At 34.2% G+C, this 23,077-nt stretch overlaps 3 protein-coding genes and 1 non-coding gene across 4 annotated transcripts; all 4 read right to left on the minus strand.

The window, feature by feature from the left end:
• Window positions 1-332: 332 nt before the first annotated feature.
• Window positions 333-2,680, minus strand: LOC102610293 (fructose-bisphosphate aldolase 6, cytosolic). The gene is made up of 3 exons (XM_006481820.4): window positions 2,513-2,680; window positions 1,518-1,745; window positions 333-1,432 (listed from the first exon to the last, which is right to left on the minus strand). The coding sequence occupies exons 1-3, from the start codon at window positions 2,538-2,540 to the stop codon at window positions 612-614; spliced, it is 1,077 nt and encodes a 358-aa protein (XP_006481883.1). The 5' UTR covers window positions 2,541-2,680; the 3' UTR covers window positions 333-611.
• Window positions 2,681-8,529: 5,849 nt separating this feature from the next.
• On the minus strand, window positions 8,530-9,462 carry LOC102616904 (uncharacterized). The gene has a single exon (XM_006482300.3). The coding sequence runs from the start codon at window positions 9,460-9,462 to the stop codon at window positions 8,530-8,532; it is 933 nt and encodes a 310-aa protein (XP_006482363.1).
• A 4,675-nt stretch (window positions 9,463-14,137) lies between these two features.
• LOC102610599 (PAN domain-containing protein At5g03700) lies at window positions 14,138-16,259 on the minus strand. Its single transcript, XM_006481821.4, has one exon. The coding sequence runs from the start codon at window positions 16,103-16,105 to the stop codon at window positions 14,561-14,563; it is 1,545 nt and encodes a 514-aa protein (XP_006481884.1). The 5' UTR covers window positions 16,106-16,259; the 3' UTR covers window positions 14,138-14,560.
• A 3,121-nt stretch (window positions 16,260-19,380) lies between these two features.
• TRNAL-AAG (transfer RNA leucine (anticodon AAG)) lies at window positions 19,381-19,461 on the minus strand. The gene has a single exon. It is a non-coding gene; the product is annotated as a tRNA-Leu (tRNA).
• Between the last annotated feature and the right edge of the window lie 3,616 nt (window positions 19,462-23,077).

Consider the following 23,077-nt stretch of genomic DNA (forward strand, 5'->3'; position numbering starts at 1 on the left):
CCAAGATTTCAACTAAAAATAGGAATGTTGTGAATCGGTTTAAAATGTTTTGCCCGAGCCCTTGTGAGCGTTATCAACTGAAAGAAATTTGAGTTATTTGGTTTTCACATTCGCGTTGTGAATCGATCTCGTTAGATAGCAAATCAAACATTTTGTTAGATTTTTTAATAAGGCTTGGCAAACAGGGACGCTGGTCGTTCAATCCGAAACTAAGAGACCTGCTATATTTCATAACACATCGTCTGTCAAAATACCTCTTCATTTATTCAGCGAATCAGCCATGATATAATCACATGTGAGAAAGCAACGCATTAGAAAAGAACCGAAAGCAATAAGCACAAGAAAACATTATCAATTATGTGACAAAATCACAGAAATTTAGTGCCATTAGGGGAAAGGAAAAAAAAAGAAAAACAAAAACAAAAGCATAAACAGTTTTCAGTTTAGTTTTGATCAAAACCACTCAAACCGAAGTTCCCAAGCTTTTTATTGCTCCACCTAAATATGAAAAAGCTCTAAAACTATGAATGAGAATGGGCCAACCTAATGTTCATACCGCCATTTACTCTCATAAAGTTCATAAAGCACAACACCCAAAGCTTCAACTGTGCTTAGTATTTGTAGTCCTTGACATGGAGAGACTCTGCGGCACCTTCACCAAGCTGGGCATCACCCTTGTAAGTACCGAGGGTAGCCTCAGAGTTGGCCTTGCACCTGACAAGGAAAGCAGCCTGGGCCTTCTGCACATTCTCTTCCTTTCCAGCCCATGCCTTGAGAGTGCTCTGCTGAAGTGCACGTCCAAAGGAGAAGGAAAGTGACCATGGCTTCTTCGTCTTGAGCTGGTTCATGGCATTAAGGTTGCGGGTAGCCTCCTCCTCACTCTGCCCACCAGACAAGAACACAACAGCAGGAACTGCTGCAGGCATAGTGCGTTGCAGGGCCCGGACAGTGTGTTCAGCAATCACGTCCGGTGTAACTTTGGGAGCTTCAGATCCAGGGGTCACCATGTTGGGCTTCAAAAGGGTACCCTCAAGAAGGACATGGTGGTCATTCAGAGCCTTGTAGCATGCAGCAAGAACACGCTCGGTCACATCAGCACACTTGTTGATGTCATGGGGACCGTCAACAAGGATCTCAGGTTCAACAATGGGAACAAGGCCATTCTCCTGGCAGATGATAGCATATCGGGCCAGGCCATTGGCATTCTCATTGATGGCCAGCTGCGAAGGCTCATTAGGGCCAATCTTAAGAACAGCACGCCATTTGGCAAAACGAGCACCAGCTTCATAGTATTTCTGGCAGCGCTGGGCGAGGCCATCAAGACCCTGGGTGGTGGTCTCACCATTGGTACCAGCAAGCTCAACAGTACCCTTGTCAACCTTAATTCCAGGGAGGACTCCACCCTCCTTCAAGACATCAACAAAGGGCTTGCCTGCAAAATCACTAACATAAATAAGTTTCGAAGGTCAAAATAAAATTCAAAATATAACAACTGACCGAAAGTTTTAACACCATACCAGCAGCAGTCTTCTGGTAGAGGGTCTCCTCGAAGAGGATGACACCACTGAGGTACTGAAGGGCACCGGGAGTGCAGAAAAGGAGCTCGCGGAGAGCACGCCTGTTTGCCTCAACATTCTCAACATTGATGCTGGATAGACGCTTGCCAATGGTGCCTGTTGACTCATCAGCAGCAAGGATACCCTTTCCAGGGGTGCCAATGTAGGCAGCGTTTTTAATGAGCTCATCTGCAGAATGTCGAAAAAAATGTAAAGCATAAGTATCTCCAGAAAGTCACATATAACTTCATCTAAAGCATAAATAAAACTCAGGAATGTTAAGCTACTCCACCTAAAATAATTAGGCATTCTTCAAAACGATATGATTGATATCTAAACAACTTAAAATTCTATTATACTTAAATCATTCGATTTAAAAACTAAAAAGCTAAAATTCATTTTTTAACATATAAAAGAAAACTCAGGATCCGAGTCACAACGAAGTACACAACAACGCACACTGATATCTACATACAAGCACCAAAGAAAGAAGTAGGAAGTTACTGAGGAAAGATTATATTGCTGCATCGGAACAAAACTGGTTTCATAAATAAACCTAAACAGAGATTAAATCTAACTTCATCAAATCAATCATGCAGGAATTAAAAGAATACAAAAGCAGGTCTCAGTCTGAACCGTCCAGATTATATCGCATCCACACGTGGAAAGTACCATACACAGAGCAGAAACAGCTACGCTAAAATAATAATTAATAGATCTAGAATTAAATTCAAAATAATCAACAATCGAGTCAGAAAAAATAATTAGATCTAAAGGAAACAGGCTACAAATGATCCACTTATTCTAGATTTAACAAACAGCACGGTTAAAAGTAGCATAGATCATAACGAAGTAAACGATATCCAACTAAAGAAACAGCGAGTGATGATAGATCTAAATAAGAATCGACGACGTTTTGATTTTTTTTTTTTCAAAAAAAACAGCAGTAAAATTACCGGCGTATTTGCCCTTGAAGCAAGACATGGTGATCTACTTGAAGATAGAAAATTTGTTTTGTTAGAGGGAGAAACAGAGAGAGCGATTTTTATGCAGAGACGAGAGTGGCTTTGGGGGGCTTTTAAAACAGAGAGAGAGAGAGAGAGAGAGAGAAGGTGAGGGCTTCGTAGAGAAAGCGAGGCATAGAAATTGTCGCTTTCCTACTCGTCTTTTTTAGCAGGTAACGGCGTTTTGCCGTTGGAGAGATCACGTTCACGCCCTTCTTTGGCGGTTTATGTGTGGTTTTACTCTTTTACCCCCACTCGGGGCACTGCCAATTATGGGCTGTTGCTGTCGGTGTGTTTCGAACTGTAGGGAGAGACCGATAGAATGGTTTTTCTTTGGGCTCAAGCATGAAGCATGGGAATTAACGGAAGGGTAGAAATGTCAAAAGAAGACGAGAAAGGCAAGTGGGGTGGGGGTTTTCCAAAAGGTTCTCAAAACAACAGCCGTTAAAAGGTGGGCAAGCAATGTCAGCCGTTAAAAGGTGGGTAAGCGAAGATTTTATTTTTAAAAATAGAAAAAAGGGAAAAAGGGTAATGGAAAACTAACAAAGACCAAGTTTTGGTTGAAAACGGAGGGCTGAGACACCGAATCCAATGGGTTAGGTACAGGTTTTCAGTTTTACGACCTTTTTTTTCAGGTTTGGCTTAATTTATTTATGGTGTCATCAAGTGCCACCTGCCTTTCTTGTCTTTCAATATATATTTATTTATTTCATAGATAAAATTCTTTTTTTATTTTTACTTTCATTCTTTCGGTTTTAGAAAATAAAACGATAATTTTGACAACAATTTTGCCAAAAATAAAAATAAAAAGTTTTAAATAATAGATGGACTTTATTTTTCATGGTAAGAGAGTTTAGTTTTATAAATTATTTTTGTCATAATCACTCCATTACATATTAGTTGTTAATTTCTTATCTTCTCGCATCATCATTTGAGTCCGAAACTTAAGTATTATGTGTTTACTCTTACACTAGTATTCCCCAAAAAAAAAATTGAAAGTATTAATTAAACAATCATAGTAAATGCATGATTTTTTTTATAAGAGATCTCTCACAAGATTAAAATCAAAGTCAAGTTAAAAAATAAAAAATATATAAATTTTAATACAGCGTTTTTATCTCTTTGTATGTTAAAAATTATGTTTTTTATTTATTTTTTACATTATTTTTAAATTTAATATGACAGGAACTTTCTAATTAAAAGCTCAGTATTAAATGCATTGTAACCGTGGATTAAACTACGCACCCATATTCACATAAAATAAAGCATCATTATCCGATTAAAAAACTAATAAAAATCTATGAAATATGACCATTTAACCGTGCTAGTGGGTCATAAATGTTGAAATGGGTTGCTTTATTTGATTTCACGTTGGAAGAAAATACAGCTTTCGGTGATGCAATTAAATTTTGTATTGCGCACGCCGCAAGGCTTCTGAATCCTGGGCAAAGTCTCAATTATTAGCATTCAACGGCGGTGTTCGTTTGGTATAATTAATCAATTAAAACTTGGTCTCCCTTTTGACAGGCGAAAAAAAAGACCAAGTTTAAAGAAAGTTCTGAAGAAATAAATCCTCATGTGACTTATTTTATTTTCGGTGCTAGTCTACCATCTAGATACCATTTAATTATTTTGATTTCAGAATAATGGTCAAACAAATATAATCTCACACTTCATTTTTTTCCTTTCTAAAAAAAGAAAAAAGAAAACGAACACCAAACAATTTAACCAAAAAAGTAGATGTTCGAGATAGATTAGAAGGATCCATCATGCTCACCGATTTCACGTGACCTCATTGTTCATTGCCATCTCTCGTTTTGTGCTTGCAAAATTTTTCAAAGAAATGTCACCGGCATGGTTCCCAACGTTAGCGTGGATAGACGTGCATGTTTAGTCATTGATTGCAATTATCCGCTTGTTTTAGTGGGAGAACCCTTACGCTTATAATACTGAATATAAAAGTTCGCACCTTAATAAAAATATTTATGAGGGTTAATTTTAGTTATGTTTCAATTATTAAATAATTGAGTGGAGACAATCTCTTCCTCATGAAATGTGAGTGGAGTAAACAGTCTTAAATCATTGAGTGGAGACAATCACTTCATAAGAGTACATGCCAAGAAGAATGTTACAGTCATATAATATGTTTGTAAATATTAATTGTAATATCTGATGTAATATTAGTAACAATTTTGTATAACAGTATTTAAAAAAAATAACAAGATTTCTTTCATTTTGAATAGAAAAATCACGTCATTAATCAACTGGAATTTAGTGAAATCATCTCTAAGGTTTCAAAGTTCTAATCACAGCTTAATTGAATTGTGTATCTCCAAATTGGTAATTTTAGACGAGATCTGCCTTCACAAATATCTTAAAAGATTTTGAATTGTGAAAAGTAAATTGAACTCAAAAGATCATTAATTTAATTTAATTTATTTTTTGTATAAAAGACAAATGTTGAATAACAAAAATGCTCAACCGCCATGCTTGGAGAAGCAATTTAAGTCATAACGCATGCCCTCGTGTTACAAATTTAATTTATAAAATAAAATAAATTAAATTAGCGTTTGAGTAATTTCAAATCACATAAATCTAAGACCCTTTTTTTTTTGGCCCTTTGCCTGTGAGTTTTACCATCACATTCTTGAATACAATAATGAAACACTGTTTTGAACACGGATATGATCCGTCCAATTCAATCAAGAGAATTAATTAGCACTTACTTACAATTGATACACATTTGAAACCAAGATCTCTATATGCTACATGTATGAACATAATATCATAACATTTCAGTTTCTTTTTTTTTTTTGTATTTTTTTCAAGAAAATAGTAATATAATTAAGTGCATGCTAGTTTCCTTATATATTTGACCTGCAATTTAATTATGTACATGAGAATCGGTGGTAAATTTTGACAAACTGATGCAAAACTTCAAAGCAGCTGGTATGCGTGAGAAACAACAACATCACTCGGAATAAATATAATAATCAATATTATAATCTTTATATACAGTCAGCCTCCAACATTAGGCGTGGATCCAACGCATTATAAGAAAAAAGTAAGTAATAAAAGAACAGAGAAATGGTATATAAGATTCTTTAAGATCAATATGATGGTCCCCTTATTAACATCTGATAGCATTAGCATGTGAGGCATTACTTATCATGATAAGTAATGACCATAGATGCAAGTCTACGATGCACAAATAATCTTATATTAAATTGTGAATTTGTTTGTTGAGAGAGATGAAACTTCTGTTGGAAGAGAGTTGTTCGGTAGATTTTAGTGTTTTAACGTTCTATTTCTCTTAATTTTGTAGTAGTAACTTCTTTTTGTTTACATAATTTTTATTATTTTCATTTGATCTAACCATAGAACAATCTTCTCTCCATTCATATATATGGGCGGAGTTAAAATCTGAGACTTCATTCTTTTAACGTGAGAAACTTTATCAATTCAATTAAATGACACCTACCGTTTAATGTATAATTTCATTGTGCCGGTGATCTATTTCGTTTGGGTCGTGATCTTTCGTACTATGATATTGGGTTTTTCAACTTTTTCCTTCACTTGCCTTTTCTCTCAATGTTAAAGCAAATTTCACTTCACTTCAATAAGTTGTTTATCCTAATCACATTAGTTTCACACAGAGCAGTTGCCAAGTTATATTGTCGATAACTCATATCAAATCAAAATTAGTCACCGAACTTAAAAATAGACTTAAGCTATAAAACACTTATGAAATTATGAGTGACTAAATTTAAATTTATTGTAAGTTATCCACGATGTAACTCAGCAATTTGTGTTTGTTGCAGGGAAAGGCCAGGCGACTTCCGCTGTCACAGCTAAAACCAGCCCGAAAGTATGGAATGATTGGCAGAAGCCTCTACTCAAAGCCCATACGTGGAAACCACTTAGTGATTGGAGCTGCTTGCACCCCTCTAAAATCCTGAAAACTCCTCGCTAGTGAATAAAGCCCATCCAAAATACGCACGATCAAAATATTTCTACAAATACCCACCGTAATTACATAAAAACCCTTCCATCTTTCTCCTTCCTCAATAGAACTCCCTAGCCCTAGGCCCTAAAAGAGCTGCTGCAGTTACATCCATGCTTTAAGCTTATCGTGCCATACGTGTTTGAAAATTTTGAAAAATAAATGGGCCCTTGATGCACTAGAACCGGAAGATTGGCTTAGACAAAATACATAGCCAATTTACACGATTAATTTATTTAAAGAAATCAATAGTTGCAACTTCACGAGAGAGTGTGGGAGGAGACCTCTCCTTTTTTTTTTCTTTTTTTTTTTGTGATTTCATAATTTACAAAATTAAAGAAGTGTTTTAAGAATTTTGAGGCGTGCTAATACTAATCTACACAAATTCTATTACTCGCTCCATATTTTGTCTATCTATTATTATTTTATTAGGGGTCATCATATTATTAAGTAGCAACATTTACACTCACTTTTTAGGCGATAGGATTCTTTTTTTAATTAATTACATTGAATCTATGGGTTTAAATTTCAGTCACCCCGCAATGCAGACGGTATTAACAACAACCATCAAAACAATACTAACTCCAAAAAATGAATAAAAAAATAAAACATTCGAATAGAATGACACCTTATAATATATTAATATTGGATAGCAACGAGAGGCACATCAACTGGCACTGAATAGAATGAGTCGTGCAGTTGTCACAATTTTAGCTCTTTAACACTTGCGTATGGCAATCGATTTTTTTTTTCCCCACCATTTACAGTTCAATGGCCGATGAGATCAAAGCCCATGGTTATTAGTGGATTGGTCAACAAAGATTTTTCGATACTACGATGATGATCAACAATGGCCGATGATATATAGTTCGTAGCAGCTGATTTTTTATATGTTTTTCAATTGTTGATTGTAAGAAAAATATTAGATAAAACAAAGCAAAAGTTTAAAGACTCTTAAAATATTAATTTAATAATTAAAGAATCTAAAAAAATAACATGATTTGTCAGTAAATGAGAGGACGCAATTAATCCCAAAATATAATAAATGAGTAATGATACAGCCACAAACTCTTGTACAAACTTATTTTGTACAAATTGATGTAGCATGATAAGATTGGTTGAATTAAATATCACTTGGCCCACATGATTTTTTTTTTATTAATTTATATTTTCATTCAACCAATGAATTAATGTCACGTCAGTTTGTACAAAATAAAGAGTTTGTGGTTGTATCATTACTCATAATAAATTAGAGAAATTCATAAGTTAACATTCAATTTCTCGTTGTATTTTTCTCACTTTTTATTTAATCATTCCGTAATTTTATATCTATTTATTTTTTTATTTTTTTTCATTCAGTTCAATTACACTCTTCGTCAATTGCTTCCATTCGTTCACAGAATTAGCGAGAAAGTGAAAAAGCCCTCTCTGTTACTAATCCCGACAGATTGATGCTGACCAGAAACTTAAAGAGGGAAAAAAAGAAGTTCAAAAAATTAAACTTCACAAAAGACTGAAGTATTCCAACTTTGCCTCACCATCACAGGAGATTAGCCAGAAACCCAACTAATTGAGCCTTTCTTTACAAAAGCAATTACCCAGAAGCTTGACAACAATTAAAGAGCAAAAGAACCAAGCACACAAGCAGAAGCTTTGAAACTTAACCTTCAATCCTTCATATATGTGTTTTTTTTTTTTTTTTAATGTGAGAGAGAAAGAGAGACAAAGAAAAGCAAGCAGTTCATTCTGTTCATTGCTTCAGTATTTCCATTTGAATAATATAAATCAACCTCCACTCCACAACCTAAAATTAATTTTTCCCATTCCAAGATAAGCATTTTTTTCCTATATTAGAAATATTGACCATTTTACCATAAAAATAAAATCAAATAAACAAATTCAGATAACGTATTTTTGAAAAGCCAAAAAGAGAGAGAGAGAGAGAGAGAGAGAGGGAGGGGAGAAATTAGTCAGGGCTCTTACAGGCGCAGATTATCAAGGAGAACTGATCATCAACCAATTCATTTCCGTTGTTCTTCAAATTACTCTCTTCCAGCCAAAGCCTGCTATCCAATCCACTTCTTGTCCTAAACATAAACACAGCAAATCCAGTATTTGCTTCCTTAAAAAACCAATCATGCACATCCCACATCATATCCACCAACAGACCGTCCAAAAACATTGTTTGGTTCCCTCTAAAGTTCCATCTCAATCGCTTCACTTGAAATATTTTCTTGTTATCAATGCATACGGATAAAACCGGATTCCTTGATCCATCTTCTTCACCGCTACACTTTATTAAAATCTCATGTGCCGTCCCCGCATCGCAAAACTGTACCTTGGATGAACACAAAGCGCCCCTGCCCGAAAATTGCTCACATCTCGAAACCAATGAGAATTTTGCAACTGGGAATCCTGATTTGAGTCTCTTAACACTCTGTTCGTCCTCCATGTCTCCAATGAATAGACTAAGCACAGAGTCAACCACCACGATTATGTAAAACTCGTGGCTTGGTTCAGGTCCATTGTCAAACTGAGCGTTTGAAAGATCCCAGAAAACTTCGACCCTTGAGTTGCAGGAGTGGAAAGTTTTGGACCCTTTGCTATCTCGCAACTGATGAGAATTTACATGGAATTTGGATGGAGAGGCATAGGCAGAGACGTTGCCGTCGACGCAGACATTAATGGCGAAACCTTGGCCTATGAAATTACTGCACCAAGTGAGTGTTACAAGGAGACGCTTCTGAGGAGAGAGCCTGGCCTTGTATATACATGAAACTGAATTTGGAATTGAAGGGATCAAATTTGGAGAAAGATAAGGCTGCCTCGAAGGGCCTGAACAATAGGAATCTGAGACTTTTATGGCATGTTCACTGTAACAAGTTGCTATACTCCTCATTGTGGCTGGTAGGATCAAATGAAGACCAAGACAAAGGTAATTTTTAATTTTCTTTGATGTAAATGAAACTGAAAACAAATTGGTTAAAGATATATTAATCTAGCTTGCCCATGGTAGAAGAAATTGGAAAGATTGAAGGGGCTACTTACGCATTGCTTGTAACAAATGATATTCAAGAGAATAGAAAGATTGAAGGTGACAAAAGACATATGGGGTACTGTTTTTTTTTTTTTTCTCCTAAGTTTTCCCATGTGAAGTGTCTTTTCTGATCTCTAGCACTATCATAAATCATAATTGTAGAGCAGATAACAATAACAACAAGAGTAAAACTGAAAACCATTTCTAGGGGCTGGGCCAGGTCACCTACACTAAATACAAATGACATTAACCATTTTAAAATTTCATTTATGAAGGAAAAGTCATAATTAAATGTTGTGTCAGTTGATTTAGAATATTTAATTACATAATAAAATTATCATAAACAAGAGTTGACCTAATCTGCAGAAGCAATATCAATATATATATATATGTGTGTGTGTGTGTGAAAGAATAAATTAGAATTAAGTAATATTAGATTAATGGGGTGATAAGGTGAGCTCATTGGAGAATTGAACCCAAACGTGCAAGTAGACTCTGATGAAATCTAATTAGATGTACAAATGGAGGGGACTTTAAATGTAATTGGATAACATGGGGCTTGGCTCGTGTCGAAGAAGATCAATTGATGAAAGCGATTGTCGGCCCCATTAATTTAATATCTTCCTCTCCAGATTCACCTACTGCAACCAAAGGCACCCTATTGAAAGGTTCCGTGCAACCCCCAGTCTGCTCAAGAAAAATAAATTAATGCTTGAAACATATTACACATTTATGAAACTATACGCAAAATTTTCAGTTGGGAACGAGGAAGATGTACGGCCAAGATGAATACATGAATGTTTAATGTTTAGCATTTCAGTTTAGGCAAACAATTAATACTAATAAATAAACAAATCATACAGCTAAATTGAAGGCGGCATAAATTTTCCAATTAATTATTTTTTATTTTTTAAGTGAAATGGGGAATCTGAAGAGATGCCAGATGTAAGAATCCACATAGACAAATGTGAGAAAATACGAAATGCATGGGAAATTTTAAGGTTGAGGGGTAGGAGAGAAGTTGGTTCGAATTAGTTGAGTGAATGACCAATTCAGCTTCATCCCGGGATCCACCTGACTGCACCTACTAAATTGTAATTATTGGTTTAAAAAGCTTGTAAATAACCTTTCGATATTTTTTTTTTTTTGTCCACATATTTTGAAATTATTGTTTTAATTTTTTTTTGTTAAACAAAAAGATATACGCAATGATGTGATGGGGAAAGCATAGATAGTTCATGCAAATTGAGACCGACGCATGGCATAACAATTATGACTTTTGAAGCTAAAAGTGGAAACTTTATCTTCTACCGTTCAGGGAAACCCTGTTTATAGTTTCCCATGATAATACATCAACTAGGGAAACATTTTAATTATCTTACAGAATGAAGGTCCTACTTATTTGAAACTCCTTATGTATGGTTTCTGCTTTCTAGAAGCTAAAAAGCACGAAACAAAAAACATGTAGTATGGAAAAACTTTTAATGTGGTATTAAAATTGATCGTTCGAGCACGAGTTCGAGTTATCGTGGGCTCTTTTTCCTTTCTATAAAAAATGTAGAATAGTAATAGATTTCATACTAAAATTATTAATATGGAATTGTGGGAACAGATTTTTGATATAGTCTTGGTCGATTTATGGGTTGTATTATAAATGTAAGCGTCTATAGTTTAAGTCTTAAGTAGACCATAAATTGTAAGACGACTGTGACCTTTTAACTTGTTAATTTACAAAACCTTGAGACGATAGAGTACATGAGAAATGCAAAGAAAAATAAGTAATGAAAAGTTATTATATAACTCTATATGTAGAAGTTTGATAAAGGAAAAAGAAAGTAATTAAAGGTAATTTGAGATACATAATTTACGCACTTGTAAAATTATTAAAAGAAACTTATCCCCCCAACGATTTTTAAATCAGACCTGTGCAGATATCAAATGCTCTATATATAATAATCATTTCTCCAATTCTTATGCTGATGGGTTCATTTAAGAAAAGGTGAATGAGCAGTTATGCATTCCTTCCTTTTCTTTTCTTTTTTGCCATTTTCTTTAATTTCTTTATTATATATATTATCAAAGTCTAACGTGAATAGAATTTAATCCTAAGATTTCTTGTATTTATATATTTCAAAAGCTCTACTAATTGAATCAGTTAGTTCCCAGAAGAAGCAATTACGTACGTAACATCAAACATATGCATTGCGTACAACAGTCCTGAGAAGGAACAGAAGCCATCCAAGAATTATTCCTTGCTTGTTATGATTTCTAAGAGGCTCGGACCAGTCAAGAATTCATTCTTTACATAACCATTAAGGTGTACACACGCAGACACACACTTTATTGATGTTCAAGTTCAAGTTCAAGTGTTGGGTATTAGTTCTCTTATACCTGCTATTATTGTAAGTCCATTCGAATGGAAGTTAGACGCTGGTTTATTCTCTTAACATCAAAAGATATATGCATAAGTTTACAGCCTTTAAGAACAAAACGGAAGAAAGAAGGCCGTGTCATCAAATTCATAATCCAATGAAACTAGCTTATGAGCTTTCTCAAGAGATGAACAATCTTTCGATCCCATCTAAATTGCATTTGGTTCACTTTAGTACAGCTAAGAAATCCAAAAACTATTTTAAAACTATATTTATAGAAACGACTTTATGTGCAGCAGCAGCAACTGTACGTACCCACAGTAACTACCGTGAATTGCTCACTTGTCCCACAACATTTGTACATTATTTCAATTTTAGCAGTCTTGTCTTGCCATCAACCAATGATTATGTTGACAAGCTTGAGTTCATCATTGTGGAAGGTCAACAGCACAAGCGGATGCAATGTTTAAAAGAGACAATCAGAAACCATGGCAGAAGGGAAATGTGTCTAAAATTGCATATAAATAAGTTTCCGGCAGAAGAAATGTATGTCTGAAAATTATGAAAATAAGAATGATGACTGCTTGATGGTTGCTTTGATTCACACATCAGAATGTGCGACTCCACACCTCTTGTACCAACTAAAGAGTTTTTTTTTTTTTTTTTTTTTTTTTAAGGCAAATAAAATGCCCATAATTTAAAATATATTGAAGTTACAATAAGTAAAAAATTTCAGAATTTTTCAGTTTTGTAATTCTCTACTTGCACATCAATAGGAAAAAATACGCTACTCTAGGATGCAAGGTAGAGAGGGCAATCCAGAAATATTTTAGGAGCTGCAATTAAGTGTGTTTGGTATAGGAGTAGGGTTATAGTAGCTTTTAGAGCATCTCCAAAAGGCTCTATAAATTTTACTATTTAAATATCTATTTGCTTACTTATGTGGCAAATAAAGAGTAAAAAAATATGATTTTCTCCAAAAGACTCTTCAAATAGAAATAACTTAATATTATTTCAATCAAATAATTATTTTTTTAAAGAAAAAGTCAATAGCAATTAAAGTACTTCTCTCTTTTCCTCCAATGAAAAGTAATAAAATATAAATTGAAGAATGAGAAATCAACTCTCCAAATTTGAAGAGAGAGAATCATTTCTTATTTGAAAAGTATTAATTAGAGTGTCTTTTGAAACTTTAAATATTGAGATGACTCTTCAAATGATTAATAAAATCTTATTTGAAGAGTCTTTTGGTGATGCTCTTAAATCACAACACGTTTAATAAACACACTTATTATTGTAGGTGTTAGAAATTAAGTTAATTTTATCTCATATTTATATGATGAAAATCCTAAGAAATCTTTAACTTTTTTTTTGAAATTATTATTAAAAGTCATATTTACCACGTGAAATTTTATTTTATAATTATAGTATTTGTTTCCACAACAACACATGACCTCAATTCTAAACAGGACTTTAATTTGAATTATCAAATTTTCTTATACACCACTCTTATATTTTATGGAAATAAATCCCAAATGAATCAACGGAGCTTGAACCAGAAACTAACGTTACTTGATGCAGTCCCCAATTCCAACTACAAATCAAATTTTAGTTTATGTCAATCAGTGCAACTGCATGAAAACATAATAGATTTGCTTCCCTAGCATCCACTCTTATATTTCATGGAAATAAATCCCAACTCAATCAACGGAGCTTGAACCAGAAACTAACGTTACTTGATGCAGTCCCCAATTCCAACTACAAATCAAATTTTAGTTTATGTCAATCAGTGCAACTGCATGAAAACATAATAGATTTGCTTCCCTAGCATAATTATATTAGATGGAAAAAAAAAAGTAAGCACCATGTAAGTAATCAAATGCTTAATCATATCATAAATTGATTTGTATGTGAGAACTAAAAATCCAGACTCGACACAATTAAATAACAAGTGACATAAATTTGACCTATTAACATTAACAAACTAAACAAATCGAGTCACAAACTACCAATCCTTAATTTTTATTCCAATTGAATCTGGTATAAGTCGGCTCGAGCAACAAAAAAAAAATATAAATAATACATCACTAGTTGAAGTATTTTAACTTTGTGTCGCTACCATAAACTTTGAGATTAATTTGCTATACATCATGCAAAGTAGCTACTTAGAGATATTTAATCGTTTATTTCATCATTCAATAAAATATCCAACCCGAATCCGCTAAAATGCTATAGATGTTTACACACCCGCACCACAAACGACAAGTCCCCCGTCCTCTTTTAGAATAACAAGCTATAAAAAATAATAAAAGAAAAAACCTCATTGCAGTTGAATCATCTTTGACCTCGGCCCCATCTCAACCCAAACACAGAAACAATCTTAAAATATTAGAAAAAAGAATTGAAAACTCAATTTGGCTTTTGCCTCACCAGACAAGACCAGACACAAAGGGGTTAGTGTCTTGGTGCCAATCCTCAAACCAATGTCAGTCAAATCTCAGTAGCCAAAGTATGTCATGCCTTACGTCATTACAACATTAATTAAATAAAAGTATAGTAATTAAATAGTCCTAGCAATTACACAGGATCTATCTAGGAGTGCTGCACATCTCAATGGACCTAAAACTAGCCGACCCGAGATTTTTATACGGTCCGGGTGAGACCCCGTCTTCAGCTTCCAAGATCCGATTAGCTCTTCTCCTTGTCCAAATCTTGTAACCCCCAAACAAGATTGCACCAATCAAGATAAGCAAGGCCCCACCTAAGATCCCAATCCCAGCGGCAATACCCGTATTCAACTTTCTCTTCCCTGCATCCTTCCGCAGCTTAAAATACCCCACTTTACTCTCATCACCTGCGCCCAACAGGGTTTGGATCGGGTAATCCAACATGTAACAAAACCCGGATCCGGATGCGTTATTGTACAAGGCACCCCAACAACTACAGTTATTTTGACACAGGTCCTCACATTGCTCCAAATACGACGTCATTTCATACCGAATTAACTCCTTAAACGGCAACTCAACCCCTTTTCTGCGCAAAACACGGAATTGGGATTTATCCTCACTACAAAAGTCACCCGAAGTTGAAGCAAAACACTCACCGGAGGAGGAATGATCCGTCCGGTTATCCAGACAAGAGCAACCGGACTGTTTACACAAACTGTACGAACCACAGGGACTGGGCAACTGACACGCGTCAGAGATTGCTTGGTAATTTATAACCCAATTGGTGCCGTCCCAGTAATACCCTTTAAGATTCCCATCCTGTTCCAACCGGAGCGTCAGGAGCCCACTTGAGTTTCTTTGAAAATTGTTGAAGGCTTCCACGTCTACAGGGACGTTATTGCCAACTTGGTACGTACCCAGAAACCCGTCTGAATTGACTCGGATGTAAATCGGACCTTTGCCTTCTACAATATTTGCTTTGGCTTCCAGTGCTCTGTGCCTCCAATATATTTGCTCTGACTTATCATTGAACTTTGCGTACAAACCGATGAAGTTGCTGCCTAGGCGCATCGAATAAAGCCCATTTGATGAAACAAGAGACATAGTACTTGTGAAATTTTGGTTTTCGACGAGGGTATCTGTGGGAAAGTCAAAACTTTGCCAGACAACGGAGAGAGGGTCGTCGAGTTTCTGTATTTGCAAATTCGAGGTGTTGAGAATCACAACCCTCTGACCTTCTGCCCTAGTAGTAGACCAAAACACCCTCGAGTGTGGACCTGATATTACAAGACTGCCATTGAAGGAGAGTTCAATGCGGTCCGACCAGGGAGCCAACTGAGTTGAGTTAGCTAGCCAGAGTGGTTTAGAGGAGGGCAAGTGGATGACTGCGAGCGCGAGCTGGTTTGAGTTGACTCGGAGGAACACCAGTGAGAAAGTATCAGTTGTGTCGTTGAGAAGAGACTGAAACGACGAGACTGAAGGGTTTGGTGTTGCTTTGAAACCTAGGAGAAGCTCTTGTGTTGACCTGGCGGCGGCGGCTTCAGTTCTTGAACAGAGATAATTTATAAAGACGAAGAAGAAGATCAGGAACTGAGTTGCATGTGGACGAGTCGCCGAGTTGGCTGATCTTTTCATATTGGAAAAGAGAGAGATTGTGGATTGAGAGAAGTTCAAAACTTGCCACATGAAAATGTAAATATCTAGCCAAGGTTTTATGACCGGAAAATGGCTTTTATCATTTGTCGTAAGAAATTGTGGACAAGAAGATATTTAATTTGATATGGAAGATCTCATTATGCTTTATATAATATAAACGAGAATATTATAGTTAAGTTTCGATACTTATATAATATTAACATGTTGGTAAGTGATCAATTAAGCCCGAAGTTTCTATAAATGAGTTGATGAGGCGGGTCACGTCACTTATCTTTCGAATTGTTTTCTAAGTTAATGGAAGAAGTGTCATTTATTCAATGACTTCTTTTTTTTTTTAATACTACTTAATAGAAATTTAAAATAAAATTCTAAAAAGAATTTTGATAAACTTAAAAAATTTCTAAACGACGAATAAGAGTCTTTAATGAATAAAATTAAAAGTTCATATTATTTAGACACCCGAAAAGAATGTGATCAGAAATTTCCTTTTGTCTAATCTTGTAACTTAACATTCATCCCAAATGCAATTTATATTCATTGCAGTGGACTTTGATCCAAATTTTAACGGTTGAAATATGATGTGAGGGACACTAGTCTTCAAAAAAGTGAATTTAGAGCCAAACTTTAATTGGAATGTAATATTAACTCAAAATGAATGAACTTCGAGCCAAATCTTAATGATTAGATGTGAACCTACTGGGGCCAAGGTCGGTGGTCTAAGCCTTGCACTAGTGAAAGCTTTATCAAAAGATAAAAAAGCACAAGAAATAAAAAAAAAAATGTAACAATCTAACACTTAGAAGCATAATCAAATGCTTTTTGACAAACAAAGTTACTTAACCCTTTGCTTATGTACAGCACTTTGTGAATTTACAAATTGGTAGGTCTCCAACCGGCGGCAATTTATCTGAAACAAACACTTAATTAGAAACATAATCAAATGCTTTTTTAACAATCAAAGTTGTTAAATCTTTTTCTTACGAATGACATTGAGTGAATTTACGAGTGGTTTCAAATTCTGTGGATGTAGCAATGTTTGTTGGGGTTAGGCAAGCTAGCTTTAATTTGCTTATAAATGAAGGAGAAAACGGGTAGAAACATAGTATAAGCAATGCAACATGGTCATTCAACAGCCACAAATGCATTAGTCAAAGCCAATCCATCCACGTTAATGTAAAAAGACGAATGCCCAACTACCCATTGAGTAGTTTAATTCCGGCAAAACTCGGGCACTGTTTTTCAAACTCAAGTGTAGATTTACTTGAAGAGAAATGCTCGAGCTGAACGAATTAATTAATTGGATCTCGTAACCTTGCATTGAAGTTAAGAGTTGACTATTTCGAGTGGGATTGAGACAACTTGCCGCTTTCCATTTATGGAAATCGATCGATCTGCATGTTCGTTGACTTTAAAATCTCGACCAGACAACCAACCAAGAAACGTACAGCAAATTATTAATATTTTATTCATGCCTCCTTCTTCTTTCAAAATTAACGCAAAATGGACACCTAACATCTGAATAGTGCTATAATAACCCTAATTCAAGCCTTGTACACCTGATTACGAATGCACGGATGCAGTAATAATAATAATAGTAATTTTTGTTATTTATTTATTTATTTAAAAAAAAAAATTGACCCTTTGCTGGCACGTCCTTTATTGTAGTCATTTGATTCTTTCTTTGTTCTTGTGAACGTGCTGACACATCCTTTAATTATAGTGCAAAACGGTAGACAGCCACATAAATTATAGTGCAAGTTGCCACCAAACAGCGTTACATGTCTCAAACAATGGTAAGCAATCCTAAATTGGATCTTTGAAATCAATTAATTATTCTTTTTAATTTGTTCCATAATGTTGTCAACTGCAACCAAATCCCTATTTGAATAATCTTATAGAAACAAAATCAATATGGTTCAGGGTTCACTATAAAAAATTGACTAAAACCCTATTTGTCTATTTGATGCTATGAGAAAAAAACGGAAACAAAATAATTTTAAAAACCTGGCTTAGAGAAGCTTCTGAACGGGTAAACCTGCAGACGACAGCGTCGGTTTAATTTATAAAATGGAAAAGAGAGAGACGCACAAAATTTATAAACGTCATGTGAACACGTGCGGTGCGACTGGTCAATTTCCTCCTCTCACTCTTTGTTCTAGAATCTAGATACATGGACTCTCTTGCATATTTTTAGTTACAGAGCTCTTGATTCCACACGGAACTTCAGACAATACACAGAGCTTATGAGCTTTATATTATTATTAATTAATTATTGACTGAAATAGTGGAGCCTGTGAGCCGTTTGACTGCGCATGGATTCTCACTTGGAGCAGTTGATAGGACTCTTTATTTTATGTTATCTAGAAGCAGTTTTTCAATTTTTTTTTTCTGGTTTTCTGCAAAGTATTAATCTCAAGCTTAGTCAATTTAATTAGGTTATCAGGTGATGTATTTTGAGCTGAAAAATAGTTTTAAAATGGCTTTACCAGTTTAATGGAAGTCAAACTTGTACTTGATTTTAGTTAATACTACACATTACATATGCAAATTAGGACAAAACTACGTTACAGAATCTGTAAGCTACAGACTGCAGCATCAGCCGTTGGATGTGGTTGGATGTGGAGTGAGAAACTAAACAAAAGAAAATCGGATGGTGGGATGACGGGAGATGTTTGTTACCGAATCTGTAACATAGACAGGTCCTGCAAATTATCTCAATAATAGATTAGTTTGTAGAGCAAAACTAGCATGTCTGCATGAAATGATATGATATGTTTGGGAAAAAAAAAAATACAATAATAACAAATTATACAAATCCTACTAAAACTACCTTATATTTAATTGGACTTTCGCTATCTCTTTGTTTGTTAATAAATGGGGCAGGCCCAATTGTTTCTTGGACCTCTCTGCAATTGAGCCCAATCTTCGTAACCGAAACTGAACAATCCAGATGACAAAATTGTACAAATCAACGTCAAGTCGTTTATTGAAAATGAATCCACGTTAAATACTTTATTGACACATTTCACGTGATTAAAGTAATTCTTTCTCCCTTTTTCTCGATTCCATTTTCCATCTTCCACTGAATCAATTCCAAACCTAAAAAACACGACAGATTGCTAAATGTTGATGTCATTTCGTACTTGACACTGTTTTTAAAGATCAAAATCTATTTCCAAGATATGTTTTTTGAAATCTATTTTGGCTTGTAGCTTCCTTTTCATTTGATGTCAAATTAAAACGACAAATCGATCATACCCCATTACAAGGATTGCCAAAAAAAAAAAAAACCAAACGTAAATAAATGTTGAGAGTGGGATTTGAACCCACGCCCTTTCGGACCAGAACCTTAATCTGGCGCCTTAGACCAACTCGGCCATCTCAACCTCTTGCTAATTTTATTCCTCTGTAGATAAAAAAAATTTGAATTATTCAATGTGATTTCAATCCCACGAATCACATCTCCCTTGAGACTGATGTGTAAGGCGTGGGCACATGCCAAGTGTGGTGGATATTGATTTTTCTCTTAGCCTTTTTTGAACTAACCAACCCAAATAAAAATAGAACACGTGTACAATACCCAGACTAGATTCAGTCAAAACGTCCACCATCGGACCACAAAATCCTTCAGAATCACTTTGGTTTTTGCAAGCCATAAGTGATAATCTCATCAGAAAAACACAGTAGCAAATTTTGATATTACGTATGAATGAGATAATATGACGAAAAGACATAAAAGAGTCTTATACAATTATTTCAATTCACCCCCCCACTTATTTTAAATGTAATTAGTGCACTCATTCCTAACCTCATTCAGTCATTTAGACACGTGTGAATGTGAAATTAATCTTGTTACAACGCCATCCAAGTCACGTAAAATTAAAGAGCACATGTTTTTCCCTCGTGTATATATATATTTAAAGGAGAAATAAGACAGTCTTTCCCCAGTGATCGTGTTTAAAAAACTATAGTGAAAGGTATTCGAAATTGGTTATTATTAGCAAAATAGTATAGAAATGTAAAGCAAGTCGACATCCATTATTGGGTAATCGGATTCAATAATTGAGATTAAGCTTTTGACACAGTAAATTCCTAAGTGGAATAAAATGTCCCATGTGGGGCATGTTTCATGTTTATCAGTGCAAAATATTCCACCTACTACCTCCACTTACTTCAACTTTTGATTAAAATTAGATCATTATTGAGATTACATGTCTGGATATATGATGAGTTTCAAAATTTCAATGTTCACGTGTAGAATTGTTTCACAAATCAAAACCTACGTACCCTCTTTATTACATGCATTTTGATGTTGTCGTATATTATGATACCTTGGAAAAGAAAAAGAGAAAAATAATAATAAAAAACCCCAAAAAAAGTAGTTCTCTCTTACGTAATTTCATGCATGCATGACGCATGTGAAAGGGAGGAGAATGGCGAGTACGTAATTATATTCACTCGGATGTCCTAATTTTTTTTTTTTGTTTTTCCTTTTCCTTAATTTCTTATCAAAAGAGTTGTCAATGCCACATTTTAAATGATTGAGTGGATTTCTTTCACAAGTATACAATTCTGGCTAACATGATCTGATTTGTCCTATTTCAGTCCTAATCGTCTGGTCCCTTTGCTTATCGAACTTGACTAATCAGCCGATCACGCCAATACCATAGTATTACGTACTCAATATTGGTCCTTAAATTTCATTTCAAATGAAGTGATACTTATAATAGTAAATTACAGAAAATTAATAAATAAAAAGATATTTGACTTTTAAAATTCCATTTCAATGGGTAGTTAGCCTCTTACTATTTCAGAAATGAATTATTATATCCCCACCATTTTAGAAAAAGAGAAGTCCATACGTCCTTTCGTTTGTGTACTTTATGTATTTTGGTGAAGAAACTGACTACTGATAGCGGATGCAGCATGTGACTGTGGGGGCTGTAGCCCCTTCTGGATAAAATAAAATAAAAATCTTTTCTAGTGCCACAAAGTCAATTTCAGAGGTCTTTGATAAAATTTAAATTTTGAGAATTATATAAGTATATATTTCAATTAAAAATAATAATAACCTATTACACAAAATATTTTTTTATTCTAAAAAATAGAATTAATTTTTCTAGTTTCTATAGTAATAGTAGAGATAACAGAATTTGTGAAGAATCATCTTTGGAACCAGATGCATGAATAATAATTTAATTTTTTATGTAGAAAATGATATATTTAATAATATTGATAATCCGTTTATTGCATGATATTTTCAAAATATGAAAATGCGTCGAGAATAATTATAAATGTATCAACAAATATTTTATACATTCAAAGTTTTATTTTTTAATTTTTATTGTTATCTAATTTAGATCCCGATAAATTATTCTTTTAGATCTGCCGCTGTTAATTGAATATATTCGTTTTTAAAACAATAGGAATTTAGTTACCTATTTTTAACTCAATGAAGTTCTGAGTGTTATTTTTCCATATTGATATGATACACTTTTGAAGATTCAACATTATTCTACAAAATTCTTTTAATTTCGTTTCAAGAGAAAAAAAAAATTCAAACGGGACATTTTCATTTTGCTCCTAATATTTATAATTTTAATTCTTTACAGCTTTTATAATACCTTTTGTTAATGTAAAACAACCAATAATTTTTTTAAAATATAAATACATTTCGATTTCAAGCGAATAAAGAAATATTACGAAAGCTGTAAATGAGGAAGCGGTGAAAGAAATCTTTTGATAATTTATAAGGAGCTTATTGTCTTACATGATAATGTAAGAAAACGTGACTCTTATACAGCTGTTTAATGAAAATTCAACGGTTGTGAGAATATAAAATAATAAAATTATATTATTTTCATAACTGTTAAATTCTCATCAAACAGTTGCGGAAGTATCATGTTTCACACATCATCATGTAAGATAACTAGAGTCAATTTATAATCGAAACACAATTACACTAGGATCTCACTCTAGCATTGTCTCGTGTCCAAGAAGTTGCGCATAAATGGGTGTGAGCATACTAACAACTAAAAAAAAAAAATGTCAAAGTGATTTTGACATGGAGAAGAGTGTCAAAGCATTCACATTAAAAATAGAGCAAATAGAAAAATTGAGTAAAATGAAACACACACACCAACACAACACATATTGCACGGAAAAAAGAATTGAATCAGTGGGTAACAGCTGTCGGCAAGAAGCAGTCCGCATGTTGACTTGTTGACGCTTGTGAAACGACCGTCCACGACACGATTCTGATATCAAAACATCGCGACCTGTGGTTACACTTTTTCTACACGGAATTTCCTGAAATTATTAAACTAATGGGGGCTGGTGCCTGATGATATCTCCCCTCATGATTTTGAGGTAAACACACTCCATTTCAGAAATAAAATATTCACGTTACTCTTTTTTTTTTTTTTTTTTTGAAATTTCAAAAAGGAGAATTTAATTGACTAATTTTTTTATTTTGTTATGTTTTTAAATTTATTAAAATAATGTAATTTTTTTAAAAAAAATGAGTGCGTTAGACATAAATTATCGGGGAGAGATAGAGCATCAGGTTCAGGCTACTATCGGCAGACAGCAATTCAGCCCCTTAACTAATTGAAGGCTGAAGCTTCTTACCATATACAGAAGGCAAAGTTAAAGATTGAAAGGATCTCTTTCTTTGATTTTGCTTTGTTTTGCTCACGCCTTACTTTGTTCCAGCTTTGACGATGTCAAGCGATTGACACTCATAGTTACTTTCTCATGACTCATGATATATGGATAATATCATTACCACTCCATATATTTGGTCAAAATAATATTAAATTTCTGACGTTGTAAAATTCATCTCGTAAACCCTTATACAATTGCATTACATGAGGCCAAACCAATTAAATTGTTTATTCCCAAACAAAAATTAAGCTAATTGTGTGTTTACTTGTGAGAATTGCAGAATCAAAATCTAAAATAGGAGTGATTGATGATGTTTAATTGTTAAAATAGAAGGAG

Source organism: Citrus sinensis, chromosome 6 (assembly GCF_022201045.2).
Source record: "Citrus sinensis cultivar Valencia sweet orange chromosome 6, DVS_A1.0, whole genome shotgun sequence".
NCBI lineage: Eukaryota > Viridiplantae > Streptophyta > Magnoliopsida > Sapindales > Rutaceae > Citrus > Citrus sinensis.

What these genes read in the sequence shown, in the direction of transcription:
- LOC102610599 (XM_006481821.4), bottom strand. Translation starts at nt 16,105, where the DNA reads ATGTGGCAAGTTTTGAACTTCTCTCAATCCACAATCTCTCTCTTTTCC.
- LOC102616904 (XM_006482300.3), bottom strand. Translation starts at nt 9,462, where the DNA reads ATGAGGAGTATAGCAACTTGTTACAGTGAACATGCCATAAAAGTCTCA.
- LOC102610293 (XM_006481820.4), bottom strand. Translation starts at nt 2,540, where the DNA reads ATGTCTTGCTTCAAGGGCAAATACGCCG. An exon ending in CTTCAAGGGCAAATACGCCG is followed by an intron (nt 1,746 to 2,512) that starts GTAATTTTACTG and finishes GACATTCTGCAG; the next exon opens with ATGAGCTCATTAAAAACGCT. An exon ending in CTACCAGAAGACTGCTGCTG is followed by an intron (nt 1,433 to 1,517) that starts GTATGGTGTTAA and finishes GTGATTTTGCAG; the next exon opens with GCAAGCCCTTTGTTGATGTC.